General features: G+C 39.0%; 2 protein-coding genes across 4 annotated transcripts; one reads left to right on the forward strand and one right to left on the reverse strand.

Moving 5' to 3' along the window:
- The first annotated feature begins 3 nt into the window (after positions 1-3).
- Positions 4-6,072, forward strand: fmodb (fibromodulin b). The gene is made up of 2 exons (XM_035656179.1): positions 4-3,490; positions 4,766-6,072. Exons 1-2 carry the CDS (start codon positions 2,602-2,604, stop codon positions 4,915-4,917), a joined length of 1,041 nt encoding a protein of 346 aa, XP_035512072.1. The 5' UTR covers positions 4-2,601; the 3' UTR covers positions 4,918-6,072.
- Positions 6,073-7,644: 1,572 nt separating this feature from the next.
- csf1b (colony stimulating factor 1b (macrophage)) lies at positions 7,645-16,129 on the reverse strand. 3 transcript variants are annotated; one of them, XM_035655956.1, is made up of 9 exons: positions 15,900-16,129; positions 14,171-14,284; positions 14,007-14,069; positions 13,722-13,892; positions 13,337-13,538; positions 13,110-13,246; positions 9,081-9,118; positions 8,929-8,966; positions 7,645-8,774 (listed from the first exon to the last, which is right to left on the reverse strand). In XM_035655956.1, exons 1-8 carry the CDS (start codon positions 15,939-15,941, stop codon positions 8,930-8,932), a joined length of 804 nt encoding a protein of 267 aa, XP_035511849.1. In that variant the 5' UTR covers positions 15,942-16,129; the 3' UTR covers positions 7,645-8,774; position 8,929. The 3 variants fall into 3 exon arrangements, with proteins under 3 accessions (XP_035511849.1, XP_035511848.1, XP_035511847.1); XM_035655955.1 differs by having other exon boundaries at positions 7,646-8,774; positions 8,929-8,963; positions 14,171-14,290; XM_035655954.1 differs by having other exon boundaries at positions 7,646-8,774; positions 14,171-14,290.
- Between the last annotated feature and the right edge of the window lie 872 nt (positions 16,130-17,001).

Genomic DNA, 17,001 nt, shown 5'->3' on the forward strand with positions numbered 1-17,001 from the left:
ACATTTGCATTAATTGCCTTTAGCACCACTGTATATTATATTTTGTCACACAGGTCTCTTTCATCTATCAATTGCGCTTTTTCCTCTGAAGAAAAGAATGTAGTGAGACTTCAGAAAAACAGCAGTTTGTAAATGGCTTATTGATAAAATTAGCTAATGGGATAATTTCTAGTTGTGGTAGTTGTGGCTCTGTATTCAGGATGTCATTTTGTCTCAATACAATGTAATGTTCCCTTTAATGTCTGTTACAAGACTGAAATCATATGTGGAGGCACAACTAGCTAAAGTTACAAAATTAGATAAAAAAATACTTAAAAGAACTTAAGGGGAGCTCCAACAATCCTCAAAGTGAGACCTGCAAATTGGGTGGCAACCTTTTTAACGCAGGAAATGTTAGCTAGAGACTAAACGTCACACATTCAAGAATCGTTAAAGATTTTAGCATCATAGCATTTTATGGTAGCATTAACCTAAAGAGATAATAACTGGAATATTTAGTGGCATCCTGTCATGAACTGAAGAGATAGGTTAGCATTTAACCCTGGGAACATAAATGTCTCCCAAAGTCCATGGCAATCTATCCAATAGTATGTCAAGAATATCTAAAACCATATGGCTAAAAAACTGTCAAGAGAAATGACCAGCAGCACTTGGACTAAATTACATTATGCGCCAGTATAGCTCATTAGATTGGATACATGCACATGCTACTCTGATCTTCTCTTTTCCAAAGAATTCCCATGCATAAAATACAAAAATGTGTTTTAAATTAGCATATTTCTTTCATTACAGTCTACCCCATGTGTTGTTTCTAGTGAAATCCAAGAAATAGGTTCGTCTTTACCTTAAGGTGCAGCTCACAACAGCAGAACGGCTCCAGGCTGAACGTTTATTGTTTGCTGCCATGTAATTTGGACTATTTAGCCTTTTAGGTTTTCAGCTGTAGTTGGATCCTTGAATTAATGACACCCACACAGAATGTTTTAGATTAAACATGATGGTCTAATTACAGATCATATTTTCAGCTGTTGCATCCTGTTTTAATTCAGACTTTCTTTGTGCTGCATTCAGAGACACACACACACACACAAAACAAAGCTGTCTTGGCAAACACAAAATATTAATGTCTATTGTATTAAATACTAGGAGATTTGGACATCGTTTGATCACAACTGAATAATAAATCCAACATCAAAGTTTTCAAAGGGACATAGTTTTCCTGGAAACCTTTTAATTTCCCCCCACCAATTACAGTTACTTTGGATTATTTTGTGATGAAGGATTTCCCCCTGTGATTAATGATGACAGCAGGGTAATAACAGAATGATAGGCATCACTTCTTAAACATAGGATAATGTAACATCACTTGGAAAAAAATTAGTATTTACTGTTACATATTTGGTTTAAGTTTCCGACTAAAAAATTTTTTTGGCCAAAGAATGTTGTGTTGTGACTAAAAATCTGCCAAGTCCTTTGTGCAAAAGAGTCCCATCTGTGTATCCTCAGGTTCCCTCTCCACTAAAATGGGATGTAATTGTTTGGTTATTAAGGTCTTTTACTTGCTGAACAACTTCCATTTTCAAATCAGCACATTGTCTTTTACTTCCTCAGAGGGGCAAGGGAAACAGATTTGGAGGAAAAAACTGTAGTTCTTGAAACTCTGTCTTCAATTTCCCTGCTCCAATGGAGGACATAAATGGCAAGGCCCCTTCTGTGACAATCTGCAGGATGATAATGGTGTTCCTCTGTCTTCAGGCGCCAGTACGAAAACATATGTTAACTTTCCCCACAGTTTGAACACTGTAATTGACAAAAGTAGTGAGTACGTGAAGCAGGCATGAAGAAAGAAAGACATTTGTTTTTAAGTGGATGACTGTGGACAAATAACAGGTTATGTCATACTTTGTACATGTTGAAACATACAGGGTGCAATTGTCACACTTTAAACTTTAACAAAGCTGCATTGTTTTATTTAAGAAGAAACACTACCACTATTACAGTGTCTCGTTTGGTTCGTTACATTTCTTTACTGTAACCCCCCACCCTCTCTATAGCCTTCACTCCACAACAGTAAACCTCAAGCCAGACCTTTGAGTGTCTGTGCTAATGATAAGGCATGACACAGTAAGGGAAAACAAGGTTGTTAAAAAGCAGATGTCTTTACCAGTTCACAGATGGGATTGATATTGACATGGCTGGAGGTGATATGTTATAGGTTCTACATGCAAGTGAAAAAATGCACGTGTTCTAATGAGACAGGGTGGCTAGGACTGCAGCTGCGTAGAGAGGGGGGATATTTACTCTATACCAACAACATATTCCACTCAGTCTGAGAAAGACACAAGCGACGTGAGCAAGGGAGGAGGCGTCGTCTCTGATCAACCAACTGGTAGGTATACTGTCCCTACTGTACATTTAAAAAGTGGAGCAGAAATAATTAGATCTGTCTTAAATTACTGAAGCAGCATAACTGTTAGTTGCACAACAATTCATGTTCTCAGTGTATTACAAAATTGGGATTGGGCTATTAGGTAATACCCTACATTTGACTTATCAACTTTAAATTACATCTTTTTCTTTCTGGGTTTTCCATCAGTGATCATGCGGACAGTGGTGCTCCTCCTCATAATGGGACTGGTGGATTTGAGCATCGGCCAGCATTACAGCCAGTGGCAGTGGTTGTCCCATCTGCGAGGGCGACGGCGACATGCCGGCTGGCGGGCCGAGGATGAGGACTGCCCCCTGGAGTGCGACTGCCCTTCAGCCTACCCCACAGCTATGTACTGTCACAGCCGCAACCTTCAGCATGTTCCCTACGTCCCATCACACATAAAATATGTCTACCTGCAGCGTAACCAGATCACAGGCATCCAGGATGGAGTGTTTGACAACGCTACTAACTTGGTCTGGGTTGTACTCTTTCACAACCAGCTCAACTCAGACAAGATCGGCAAGAACGTATTCAGCAAGATCAAGCACCTGGACCGGCTCCTCTTGGATCACAATGAGCTTACACGTGTGCCTCCCAACTTGCCCAAGGCTATCACGGACCTGCGACTCGGGCATAATAAGATCTCAACAATCCCCTCCAGCTCTTTCGAGGGGATGGCCAACCTCACAACCCTTCATCTCCAAGCAAATGTTATAGAGGACGTTGGAGGTGTGTTCAAGGGACTGAAGTCTCTGACCATGCTGGACATGAGGAAAAACAGGCTGAGGAAAATCCCTGACAACCTCCCTGAGCAGCTGCAGCAGCTCTACTTGGAGTTTAATAACGTAGAGAGTGTGCCGGCGGGCTTTCTCACTATGTATCCCAAACTTCAGTTTGTCCGGTTGGGTCATAACAAGCTGATAGATAAAGGTCTTCCCTCCAATGTCTTCAATATCAGCACGCTGGTTGAACTTGACCTTTCTTTCAATAAACTGGAGAAAATCCCTGTTGTCAGTAGGAACCTGGAGAACCTTTATTTACAAGCCAATAAGATCAAAGGTATGGACACTTCTCTGTTACTTAAGATTTTTGGAATTCTAACAGTTTATATAAATGTAAAAAAGTAGTGATTCCTACGTTTTTTATTGTCCCATTGGAAAAAAAGTTATGTATACTATATCACTAAGTATAATGTGATTATAAACACGTTTTACTCTTATTTTTAACATTCAAAAATAACATTAAATATTTTTAACTATAATTTTTTTAATGGTAAACCCTGTGTTAAACTGTGTAAAAGGTGATTTTAATGTTTTGATTATACTTACGTGTACTTTAAATGCCATTCTGTACATGCACCCTGCAGCCATAACCTATAATGCTGAGCTTTCCTCTTCCATTTCCCTTCACTTAAATTCATCTACATGAGAAGCTACATAACTCAGATGTAACTGTTATAATTGGTTTGCTTGGCACAGCAGTTTACAGACTGCCACTCATTCAGTTTAACAACACCGAAATCTCACAAATCTTTTAGGAAGTTTAAACTTTTGACCCTTCGAACATGGATAATGGATTCGGTAATTTAGGTCACAGAATAAGGAAGTTTGATAGTTAGAAAACTAGTCTAGATCTCATTTTCCTTTATAGACAGTCTTTAGGCACTTTAGTGAGCTCAACATGCCCTCCCCCCCAGTGATTTAATGCACTCCAGTTGCTTGTGTGATTTTCGAAAGTAAAGTTCAGACACGCACCAGTTCACCCGTAACTCCTCCAGCTTCCAACCGTATTTGGTAGGTCAACTTCCTAAAAGTTCATATTTTTTCTGTTGTGTCCTTTTCTTGAAGTTGGATTTGTTACATTTTTGGCCACACCCAACAGCGATGTACCACCGCACAACGCTTTCGGGGTGGGGACTGAGCATGCAGCAACATTTTCAACCACTAGATGACCTCAAAAGCAGGATTTTCAAACTGTGTGTATCAATTGAAATGATGCCCTTCCCCTGAAGTAGGGTTTTTCCATAAACACTTTCTTCTGTGGAACCGCATACACAATACAAACTTAATATGAACAATAAAAAATCCAATAAAAACAAAGTTTAAAATTAAATTCAACCAATGAAAACAGAAAATAGACCAGGGCAAATCAAACAAGGGGAGACCATTTGTATATGATCTGATATTGTTACTCACTGGCTTCTAGAGTAGCTGTAATTTAGAAATGTAAGAAACAACTCTGGCGTTCTAGCACAGACATACTTAAAGTCCCAGGAGGAGGAATAAACAGCGGTACTCACCTCCCTTCATATTTCTTTCCTCTTGTGTCTTTCAGAGTTCTCCCTGAGCAGTTTCTGCACTACAATCGACATGACAAACTTCTCCAAGCTGAGAATGCTGCGTTTGGATGCCAATGAGATCAGTGCCAAAGACATTCCTGCTGAAGCTGCCTACTGTTTGCGGCATGTTGCCTTTATTGATGTGTAGTGCTTCCTGATGTCTCTTCCTGATTTTTCTCAACTCATTCAGGGTATAGCTACACACTCCCAACCTTTGTTTCCTGTCACTATATTTACATTTTATTCTTCACAGTCCACTCTATCAAAACGTTTTCGGGATATTGAATTGTTAAACTGTTATTAAAGCTGTGATTATTATTCCAAATGATTAAACAGTTCCAGTATTAGTCAACAGGAAATTCCACAGTTGTATAATCACATATCCAGATGACAGGCATATGGATCACAGAGAGCAATAAGAAAAGTCCAGATGACTGACATCCTTTCAACAAACTAATTCAATTATCAGTTCCAGTATTCTGGCAAAAATAATAATCTTAAGTATAAGTAGGTTGTAGCTGAGGACAGCAAGTTCTGCTTGTGTCATGTCTGGCAAAGTATAACCTGTATAAAACTGCCAATCATCAGCGTGAGACTTGGATCTTTGCCTCCACCATGTGGCACAAGGTGATAAAACAGCAAGTTTAGCTGGAATGAGACTTATTATTATTATTTGGCAAAGTGCACTTTAACATATCAGTGATAGGCATTCAATAATGAAATCGCCCATTTGATTGTACTGGCTGTTACATACATACAAAATACGTTTACTTAAAGACTATTAGACTAATTATAATTTTTCTATCAACATTTAAAGTTGTGTTATCAAGTGTTTTTGATTATATCGAATGAAAAGCATGTATTCCTCCTCAAATGAGCCTCTGAATTATCCAAAGATAATCATATATTAGTTTCATTACTGTATCTTTTTTTAGTCAGTAGCAGTGTTTTAAAAAGTGTTTAAAGCTGCAGTAGGTAACTTTAAAAAAAAATCATATTTACTGAAACTTTTATTATATCCCGATAGTAGTACATTAAACAGATAATCTGTGGAAGTAATCAGGTTCCTCAGTGCTCCTAATGGCATTTGCAAAAATCTAGCATGGCTGGACAAAAAGACCCAAAGCATCTATATTTGATGACCTGGGAATGAAACTCAACAATCAACTATCTTTCTCGGCTTTGATTGGTGTCTTTGTCCAGGGCGGTGGATTCTAATATAGGCTGTGTTTTACTGCTGTCACCATCCACAATCAGTTACTTGCAAGCCGTTTTTCCGGCAAATTTCAGTTCAGTCAGCCAATTCACGTTTGGAATGTTTTATTAAGCAGTACAAGTCATTATTTTAGAGATTTTGGCGTCTAGGCTCCGCCTCATCACTCCCCGCAGATATTTTACACGGAGATATTGGGGGAGTGATGGCGCAAATACCTTAACCCCCAGGTCGGAGCCTACAGGTGGATGCTGGGGTGGTGGTGGGGCTTACAGAGCGCAGGCAGCAATAGCTTACAGAGCAGCAGCAGCAGAGCTGAGCAGGCAATAGGTATGCAGGGCAACAGCGGCATTGACAGAGCAGAGGGGGAGCTGGGAAATTTGTGCAGTTTAAGTAGGCCGCACCAGATTAGAAGGGAGCGCTTGGTAGTGATTATGGAATAAGGCATGTCATGTGGTGTAATCAGCGCAGCTCGATTGACCTGGCCTCCTGAACTACGCTTGGCAGGCTTCGCTCCATTTAGTTTAGTTCCTGCTTATGAACAACAACTTTTGGTACTCAATAAAAGCTCCTTGTGGTTTCTCAGTTTGACCGATGTGAGCAACCATAAATGGCGCAAAACAGAAATTGTGAGTTTCTGATAGTGCTTCCAATGTAGAAAATAACTTCCTGCCCTACAGTTTGTGCCACAGGAACGCAGTGATGTGCAAAGAAGCTATTAGCACTAGTAGAAGCCAGAGAAACTGGTTTTTTTTTTGTTTTGTTTTTTACAGATTATCTATCTACTGACAGGGTATAGTGAAAATTTCAGCAAATATGACAAAAAGTAATTTTTTATCAAAGTTACCTACTGCAGCTTTAAACACACTTTTTAGGGTGTAATTTCTGAGCCAATGTGTATTTCACTGTATATCACAGATGGATGTGTACTTGACACATGTAGTCAGTAAGCTAATATCTGGATTTATAACTGTTTGTTTCCACTTAGCTGGACAGCTATGAATTATACGTCATTGTGTAAAATGAATATTTTTATCTAGGAATCCACTACTTTGTGTCTGTTATTACATCTAAGAAAAAAAAAGGGTTTCCAGACTTATTTGTCCCCTTAAATGTTGACAGCGATATATTTTTAGCAACAACAACATGTTCTGTTTCCTCTCATTTGAAGGTAAAAGAGGCAAAGAGGTTGGGAGAGAGAAAAAGGGCGGCAGCTCTCTTGACAATTCTAACTGGTCTTAGGCAGTTCCCACATATTTATTGTTGAAGACAACTTGCCTTTTCATCTTCCACAGCTGCCTTTAATCCTCTGCAGAAAGGCACTAAATTGAATTATAGGAATACTTTCCTTGTTTTGTAATGGAGCAATGTCTTGGGATGAGGGATGGATTACTGCCAGCGCAACAGTGGTTTGCACACTGATAAGCGGTAGCCTGTGAAATTAAGTGTGTTATAGATCATGTTATATTGCAGGCTGCGCATGGTTATGCAGAGGAGGCTGTGGGGTAGGGCTGTGTGTTTTTTTTTTTTACTCCTCCGCTTCCTACACAGACTCTTCAAAAACAAAATAAAGGCCAGCACACATGCACATGATCACATGTGGGAATCTTTTGACAGGATTTACTGATGTGCTCCTCTCCGAGACCACACAGAAATGTTACATTTTGTGGGGAAATGTTCTCAAACTCAGACATTATGCAATTTATTATTATAAAAAATTAGGCTGGACCATCACTGAGTAAACATGAGTGAAAGTCATGACAACAAATGGGAATACACTGCCCTTTCTCTCTCTCAGTAATATCCTTTTATTAGCCACTGCCACGCAGTAATGATTAAATGTAGAGAGTAAATGAAGAGTAAACTGGTGTAGCACATTATTCCCACCAAATCTTGTCACGCCCCGTGCAGTGAAGACATTTCTTGTGAAGCTGCAGCAGCGACTGGTGTGTATCCATTGAGACCGTTTCTCGCTCTGCCAGTAACAACAGCTCTGTGTGTGTGACCATTCAATAACAGGATATTCTCCAGAGAAAATGTTGAAACTATTCACACTGTTTTGCAAGAAAAATGGATATACAAATCTTTGGTTATAACGTTTAGAAATTGGCCACTTGAAGAATGCGTATTGATCAGCATTGTAAGCTGATAATTAATGGAACTAAACTGCTCTCCAAAGCAGTGGGAAAGGCAATTTTGGCAAGGATAAAAATACTTTTAATGCTCATAAAGTGTTACTGTAAATCTGTTTGTTAAATCAGTTTGGTTTAACAGAATGTGGGCTATAAAGTGGCCTAAATTGTTTAATGAGGTCATTACCTGCTCTTTAGATGTTATTCCATTGGGTTCATATATGAATGCACTGGCAACTGGACAGCTGGAGAACATTATATTTTGGATTTGGTATTGATGAAACTTTTATTATCAATACGGAGATTGAATAGAGTCAAACTAATAAATAACTTGTGTTTGGCAAACAACATTACAAACAGTTGGTTAAGTGGTAGCAAATGGAGACACATTCAACATACATAACTAGTGTAAAAATAAACCTTTTTTTAGTGAACTTGAAAAGATATCAGCAATAGATAACGCATAAACATAATATACATAGCATATTATTCCAAATAAGGTCCATCTTTGCTCTCAGTCAAAGCGAAGCTTCCGATTAAATAGGTGACTATGATACATTACACAGACAATACTGATATGAAACATGTTCATGATGGATAAAATATACAGCTTCACAAGTGGCATGTCTGCTGCTGCAGCAGCAGTGTCTTCTTTATGGCCTGAGGAGGAGAAAAATACAAAGAATATAAATGTGTGCACAGCAGTCATGCTTTACATTGAGGCTGACACAGGTGTTTCTTTAAGAAATGTAATCGGTTCCAGCTCCAGTTGTTAAACGCGCCATAAAACCTAGGAGGTCGGAAGGCTACTCACATTATTGTGGCTCCATCTCTATGTCCTGCAGGTCTCTGCTTTAACCCAGATGACAAAGGTATGTATTGAATCAATAAACATGGAAAGACTGAAGATTTCTTTTTAATTTAATTTCATTTATTTTAATTTAATACAGTTTAGTTTGTCCTTACCTTATATATGATCTTGATCTGTGAGGGTTGTGAGTTTTCTGTTTTGGAAAGAAAAAAATTTAATGAAATAAAACCAACTACAAAGTGATTATATATATTTATTTATATACACCTCTGTTAATTTGGAAGTAACTAAATCATTCGCAAAGAATAAGCTAGATTTTTGACTGTTGATAGAGTAGAGAGGCAGGAGGATTCACAGGGATGTTTTTGATGAAAAAGTAATACAAATATATCAGAGTTGGAACATACTGAGCACACACACTGACAGCACAGTAGAAGGTAATAGCGCTGCTATAGGTAATTAAATATTTTTGCATTACTTAAAGCCATCGTAACTGCTGTGATTCCTTTCATCCACCTTTTACATGTGCAGCAGGTGAGCGTTTTCAGTCAAAAGATACATTTTGGGTGGAGTATCACTTTAAAGTACTTGGCAATGAGATGTTTACATTATTTTGTCCCTTGTAGACAAAGCAAAACAAGATCTTGGATCTCAACTGGTGGGTGGTGTCCCAAGGTGGGTCACAGGTCAGTTTCAATAGGATCCCGGCCAAAATAAATCTTTTGAAGTCTTTTGTATTTTAAGTGTTGCACTTTGTGATTGCTTCCCACTGCAGGGAAACTGTGCAGCAGTGATGGGAATTCCAATTTTTTTGGAAGAGACGGTTTGTTTGGCTGCGGGTGCGAAAAGAGCTGATGTTTGGTTCCCGTTTCAACCTTCTTGTAGTTATAAGGTTGTGAAGCCTTGATATCAACACTACCATATTGTTCCAAAAATGTGCAGGTGGACAGAGCTTGCATGTGTCACAAACTGCTTATAGTTTACAGCCAAGTTACAGTTGTAAAACAGGGTTCACAAGGTTGTGACCTGTTAAGACCTATACATTACAGCAAAGCCTGGGAAATGTTTGACCTTCTGTTTTTTCATGGTACACTGTCCAGCTAAATGGACTTTACAGGATTTATTTTTGCACATACACTCGGCGGCCACTTTATCAGTTATACCTGTACAGTCTATTGCAGTCCAATACAACTATTCTGCAATAAGGTTCTGCAATAAACTTTTACAATGTCTATAACATTCAGTTTTTTTACACTTTCATCGAGATGTGTAACAACACATTAGGTAATAACACTGCATTATGTAATACATTGTCACTATTAAAGGCAATAAAAGTCCCCAACAATATATGTAAATAGAAATGATGTCATATTGTGGTGGCTATTACCAAATGTGGGAGTTTCTTTTTTTATGTAATGCATTTTAAATAAGATGAAGCTTTTTCAGGAGCCCTGTCAAAAGACCATTGCAGTAGTCAACCCTGATAGAAATAAAAGCATTAATGAGTTTTTCTTTACATGAAGTGCATTTGTAAGATAATAACAAGCTGATTTTGTTACTGTTTTCATGTGGCTATTAAACTAAGATCACAGTCACCTATAATGACATATGGTCATAAGAGTCTAATTTAATATTTGGGAAGTATCATTTAGATTATTGTGTTGTGTTTTTGTAAGTTGTTACATAATGCACACTATTATTACATTTTCATCACAAAAAAGTTCAACTCCCATAATATGTAATCATTTATTACAAAACATGGGGAAATTGTATTAAATATTGCATTCATGTTGTTTATCACAAAAAGCAGCAGAATGTTACAAAATGAGGGTGTTATTACATAATGTGTTGGTGTTAAACCTATGTTTTAGCACTGAGGTCATAGCTAGTGGGGGTGTTGTACTGAACCGCATTGTATTGAGAGGTTTTTTCTAATATTGTCCTTTTCAATATAATATATACCGATACAACACCACCTTTAACTGTGACCTCTAATAAACATGTAATTGAATTTACAGATTTCTGACCATCAACAAAAACTCATCATTATAAATGAGCTTACTTTGTGAAGGTAGAACTGTTGCATTGAATGAAATACATTGTAAATGTGTACCTAATAAAGTGTCCACTGAATGTATAGAAAATGCAATACTTGCAGCTGCATACTGTAATTACACAGCTCATCCAGCTAACAGCTATAGAAAAGAAAATTGCATGTATAAGCAGCATTAAATATTATTTAATACAGCATGAAAATTAATCATGTTTGCTGACCCAGGCTTCATGGTGAAATAATAAATACAGCAACTGACACTAACATACTGTTTCTGTGGTTTTTAAACAGAATATTCACAGAAATGTCCACTTCCTCATTTCAGCATTTTAAGCCCTTGCATCGTCCTGTAGTCACACATTCTCACCGAGCACACATGATTGCTTACTGCTTAGGCCTTAAGGGTCATTTGGCAGGGCAGCATTTACACACACATGGCGAAAAGCAGGCAAGACAGGAAATAGAGTGAGTGTGGTCATGGGCACTAGGCTAAGAGTAGCGTTGCACAACTGGAGAATTTTGCCTCTCATCAAGCGCTTAATTGCGATTACCGTCAATATCTGTGCATTCACTGCCAGCCATGCAGCATTCCTCTCACATGTATTATTAAGTCACTGAATGCAGTCAAGGATATAAGCAACCAATGCTTCCTTGATTGACAGTCAACCCCAGATGCCCTTTCAAGCAAGTCTTGTTATTTGGCAGTTAAAAGCTACCCTACCTGGTGCATATTTCTTGTTTTTCTACCGATTGCTGGTTGTTTTTTCTCTGATTCTGCCAGCCTGCTGAAAACTTAAATGTCTATCTGAAGTCTGATTTAAGGCATAATCAAAACCTGTGTTTAAGAAACCAGCTTCCAACAAAGTCTTATTTGCGCATGCATTTAGCTGACTGCAGCACTGATCCCCATGCAACTGCTTATGTGGTCAACAATGTAATTTCAAGAAAAGCATTGTACTGAGAAAAATCACACTAACTTGAAAAAGCCTCTGAAGTAGAACCATTTGTTTACCATTAACTCACCACTTGTGTGGAGCTCTAATGTGATTGAATGCTGAAAGTCACTGACGTAAGCAACCTTCAGTTCTGGTGTAGCGTGACAATTAAAATCAATCTCCTGCCTCCCTTGTGATCAAAATCCGCCTGCCATTCAACATAACACGCGTGTGAAAGGACTAAGCACAATGCTGTACTCTGACTGTGACTTAGTACTGTCACCTGTCAGCGGATGCCTCTCTATGTGCAGTTGTGCACTTATGACCCACACCAAACACATTCGTCACATGCATATTAGGCATTAGCAATAGTCCTGCAATTGATTAACCAAAGCTCTGGCCTCAGAATTAGAGTTAGTCCAGAAGCACTTCACTGTGGCTGCCCAATGCTCCTAAATATCATCTGGGTCGGATGCAGAATACAATTTTCTCCACAAGGTTGAATAAAATGTAGCTTATCTAACATGACAAACTAAATACTAAACACAAACACAGAGCAGATTTATTTAACACTCAAATGCTGTACCTATTAGCAGCCCTATTAGCACATTATTGGTTTCTATGTGTTTTTTCCAGCTGGTACTGTTTCATGCCTTTTACTTAATTAGGTTCTTAAGCGGTTATTACACCTTTTTATCTGTTTCCTGCTTATAGGACATGAAAGCACTGCAGTTGCTGCAGGATTAATTTTATGGTTATAGTTTGGAGATAAATTATCCTAAATTATGTTAAGGTTATGACTTAGGCGTCATGCATAAAAACAAATGTAGATTTGGAACCTCAGCCAGTTGAAAATCACCACTCTGAGTCATACAATGCATTATCTGAAATAATGGCGCCAAATAGCTTCAAATATGAGTGAGAGCATAAATGCACTCATATGCATTTGCAGACTTTTGTGCATGTGCTGCTGCAAAATCTCTTCTGTTCTCACCAGTAAGTCCAGCCTCCACCTTGTTTTGTTATGTTCACTATTTACCAGCGAGGGAGGGCTGGTACGTCTGCAAGAGGGAGTGCCCCAGAGAGCACAGAGAAAGCTGCCAAGGTCTGCTTTATTGCAATATGACTGGAATGCATGGCTAGACTTTATTAGGGCACATGAGATTTAGGAATTAACAAAACAGAAGCACTGGTACCTTTTGTGTGATGAGACAGTAGAGAGTAAGTATGAACAGCAGTCCTCCACAGACGGAGGCGATGATGAAGCCAAGTTTGTACAGGTCTCTGACTGGTCTCCTGTGCGAGGCCTTCACTGAATTCTTACCATAACTATCTGTAGAAAAAGACACGTAATCTGTGATCCCAGTGGCTCCACACATACATCTGCACAATTCATCACAGAGCTTCCAGAAGAGATTCCCACCTGTAAAATGTTGTGTGGGTGACTCTGTGGATAGCTCTGTGGTAGAGCCAAAGGTTTCTGTGTATTCGTGCTGGCATCTCCAATCTACTGGCGCGTCGCTCATTGTCACCAGCTCCCAGTAGACAGACAGCACCTCTGAAGCCCGCTGCAGTGCCTCTGAAGGAGACCCTCTGTAGAGCATCTCAAAACTCTCTGGCTTATCCTGTGGTAGATTCCGAGAAACATACCTTAAATATTTTCACAAGTGCTGCAGATTTATCTCCTCCTGCTGGGCAGCTCCTCACATCACATATTTCTTTTTTGTGTTTTATATTATAGAAAATTTAATCCCTCAGTCCTTTGAAACACTAGGCTGCGAATTCACCACTCAGAAGCATACACTCACCTCAACCTCTTCATTAATTTGAGGCACACATTTCTGCGAGTAGATGTTGAGGATGAGCGCTCTCAGGGACTGAACATAGCCATCATTGATTGAACCCCGACCGTATTTGAAGTGGGTGGTGAGGAGCTCCAGGATCCAGGGTAAAGCAGCTTTTACAAAGCAACATTTGCTCTGTGGGAAATCAGAGCATGGGGTAATAAACATGAAAGCATGATACAGTTAATGGAAAGTTTGAATCAAAGGCTTCGGAGGGGAAACAGTACCCTAAAACAAATGTTACCTTACCAAACTTCTCCGTTCTATGAATGTGTAGGTTATTGAGCACCCACTTCTCAGCTGGTTATCCATCTACAGAAACAGTGACAGATATATTTCAGCCCGTGCTGTGTAGCATGATCAACACTTCGTTGTTGTTTCAACAGCTGTGTTTCTAATGTTTCAGGACCTACCAGATGCCTGACCGTGAGCAGGTGCTCCCTAGTGATTGAGTGTCTGCATGGACCAGGGACCTCAGCCATAGTGAGAGGGAAGCTCAGGAACATAAGCACACACAGACACTTTACCTGCAACTGACATAACCATTGATTATCTATATGTCAGCAGTACATTATCTTCACATCCTCAAGTCCCCCTGGAGGGGCTGGCACACACACATACATTTGCACACATACTCAGCTGGAAAGCTCAAGTAGATTAAGCATGTTAAAACAGCAAAATGAAAAATATTCTCAACCACCAACTCTCAACCATGACAATTTTAGGGCAAATGTGGCATCTTGAACTTAACCATGTCAATATGAATGCAGTCCACATAGCAGTCTGTCTCTGATGCAGTTTCCTTCCCAATTTGTGAATATGTTTTCTTCATACAAGAGTTTTCTTATAAATTATTTTACAGGGAGAACAAAGTTCAAAGCTGACTTACGTGGAATTTCCTCCAAATTGTGCCATAACAGTTTAACAGTACACATCTGAGCAATTCTTGCCTTTCCATAGAAATGTACTTTACAATGTTTTGAATAAAGGAACTTTCTTTCTTTTCTCCCCTGCACATTGTTTGTGTGTTACAGTTCGGCTTCTCAACCTGGGTCATGACAAAGTGTCAGGTTTCTGTTTGCGTTTGGGCAATAGTGGCCGATGTTTGTGCGCGACCTCAGAAGAACCTATCCCGGTGTTAGATTAGTTCCAGTTATGGTCAAATAGTGCCCTCTACCATGGAAGCTTGGCTTGGGAGAGCAACATGCGCGGACTCCTTCTGTAGCTGATGCCTGCTACCAAGCACCTTTTGGCAACTGTAACAGTAAAATGGGCTCCAGATGGATTTAATCCTTCTACAGAGGATTAAAAGAGGGTGACAAGCATATGTTGCTCACACTGCAGGCAAAATATCTGCACTGGAAGGTTTTCCTTGATAATCATCCCCTTGACTCACTTGACCTGTGACTTCGATGGCATCTATCATGACAAACATCATGACAGATGCCAACAAAACACTGAATTGAAACAATAAAAAATGATTTATTTGTTGCCTGGTCAACTTCTGAGATGTATTAAGACACAAAAGACAATTCTTTGAAATCCACCAGGGAGAAGAAGTATTCTTTTCGTACTTTGTTGTCTGTTCCTCATATAACGCTGAGCTGTACAGTTTAACTCTTGTTTAGATTTTTGAATTATGTAACCTAAACTTCATGCAGTTCCTGGAAAGATTGTCTGTCATGATATACATGAAGTATGTACATGCAAATTTATTGCCAGGACCCAAAGGAAGGCAAAAAATGTTGTGCTATCATGGTTTTAACTATTAAATCAACTTTCTTTAAAATTTTTGTAAAGGTGGCATTTAAAACTGAGACGATTTAAAAAAAAAAAGGGATTCTCAAAGTAAAACAAGATGCTACGTGTAAGCTGAAAGACTATTATATCATCCTCTGCCTGTTATTAGGAACCCACTTCATGAATAATGATAATCCAATTAATGTAATCTAATAAAACTATTAATGTGACTGGTATGTGGCAAATGCAAGAGCACATGATACAAATGTCAACTGTCACATGATTTGTTTTCTTCATGCTGTCTATGATATCTGTATTTAGGTCAGCAAACTCCACAATCAAGCAACAAACTTTAAACACAGACTTACACAAGCAGTGATTATAGAAGAAGTTCTCACCTACCTTAGCTTTGCTCTGAATCAGGGTTGACACAAGGATGGTCATCTGGTACGTGTTTGACAATGGAAAACACCAGACTCCTCTGTCACACACATTGAAGCAAAGAGATCCTTTTCATATATTCAGTTCCACTCCACAGAAAGGAATTTGCTGTTAAGTAAATTTGACACTTCGTCATGTGGCGCTGTTTTTCAGTGCATTGCCTGATGTGCTCCTCCTGCACAGAGTGAGTTCAAACTGAGACTAGCTGCTTCAGCTGACAGACGGCCCTTTTAAAGACCTCCCACCTCTCTTCTCTTTGACAAGACACATCGCCTCTGCAGTTGTGTTCTGACAAATTGGTTTTTGGGTTGTAGATTGACTGGAATATTTATTTTTGATCAACATGTTTGGCAAGGGAATTATTAAAAATTGAAAAATTGCACAAAAAAAAACTTGTGGGAGATTGAAGTGGGTTCTGACATCTGTTATTGTTCTTGAAACTCTATCCCTTGAAATCAACATGCCTTTAAAACACTAGGAACTCGCAGAATAACAATTCTTGAGTTTTCCTCAAGAGAATAAATGGACCCACTGAGCAAGAAAAATGAGATGTACTCGATGATCACAGAGAAGATCTGGCGATCACTGTAGGGGTCTGCAGAGGTTATCGAAAGCAGCACATGCTCGAGGAATCCTGAAAGAAAATCTGGTTTGTTGGGACAGTGGGTGTGTGCTACTATTTGTGAAACCTGACCTGACCCTGGAGAGAGACCCACACATAAATGCCTTTATGAGTAACTTTTGATGGGGAATTCTTCTCATAACAGATCAACAGACTCCAACAGAGAAAAAAACTATTTGGCCTGGGATCTATTAACAGAGGAAGTGAATTTCTGCACTTTGCATTATGAACACATTCCTAGTTTACATCGTAAACACATGTATCTGAGTCATTTACTGCTGTCCTACTGTGAAATGAACCGTTTTCATTGTTGCGAATTGAGTCAGTGGTGTAAAATAACTAAGTACATTTACTCAAGTACTACAGTTAGTCCAATTTTAAAGGGACTTGTGCTTTGCTTAAGTGTTTCCATTTGTGCTACTTTTGTACACTTTTGACTCC

Source organism: Morone saxatilis, unplaced genomic scaffold (genome assembly GCF_004916995.1).
Source record: "Morone saxatilis isolate NCDOM2014 unplaced genomic scaffold, NCSU_SB_2.0 Contig15, whole genome shotgun sequence".
In the NCBI taxonomy this organism is placed as follows: domain Eukaryota; kingdom Metazoa; phylum Chordata; class Actinopteri; family Moronidae; genus Morone; species Morone saxatilis.

Bases quoted from the DNA above. Each gene is read 5' to 3' on its own strand.
- csf1b (XM_035655954.1), bottom strand. From the start codon at position 15,941: ATGACCATCCTTGTGTCAACCCTGATTCAGAGCAAAGCTAAG. The intron at 14,070-14,170 runs GTAGGTCCTGAA...CTGTTTCTGTAG, and splicing joins TGCTCACGGTCAGGCATCTG to ATGGATAACCAGCTGAGAAG. The intron at 13,247-13,336 runs GTGGGAATCTCT...CTTTTTCTACAG, and splicing joins ACCCACACAACATTTTACAG to ATAGTTATGGTAAGAATTCA.
- fmodb (XM_035656179.1), top strand. From the start codon at position 2,602: ATGCGGACAGTGGTGCTCCTCCTCATAATGGGACTGGTGGATTTGAGC. The intron at 3,491-4,765 runs GTATGGACACTT...TGTGTCTTTCAG, and splicing joins ACAAGCCAATAAGATCAAAG to AGTTCTCCCTGAGCAGTTTC.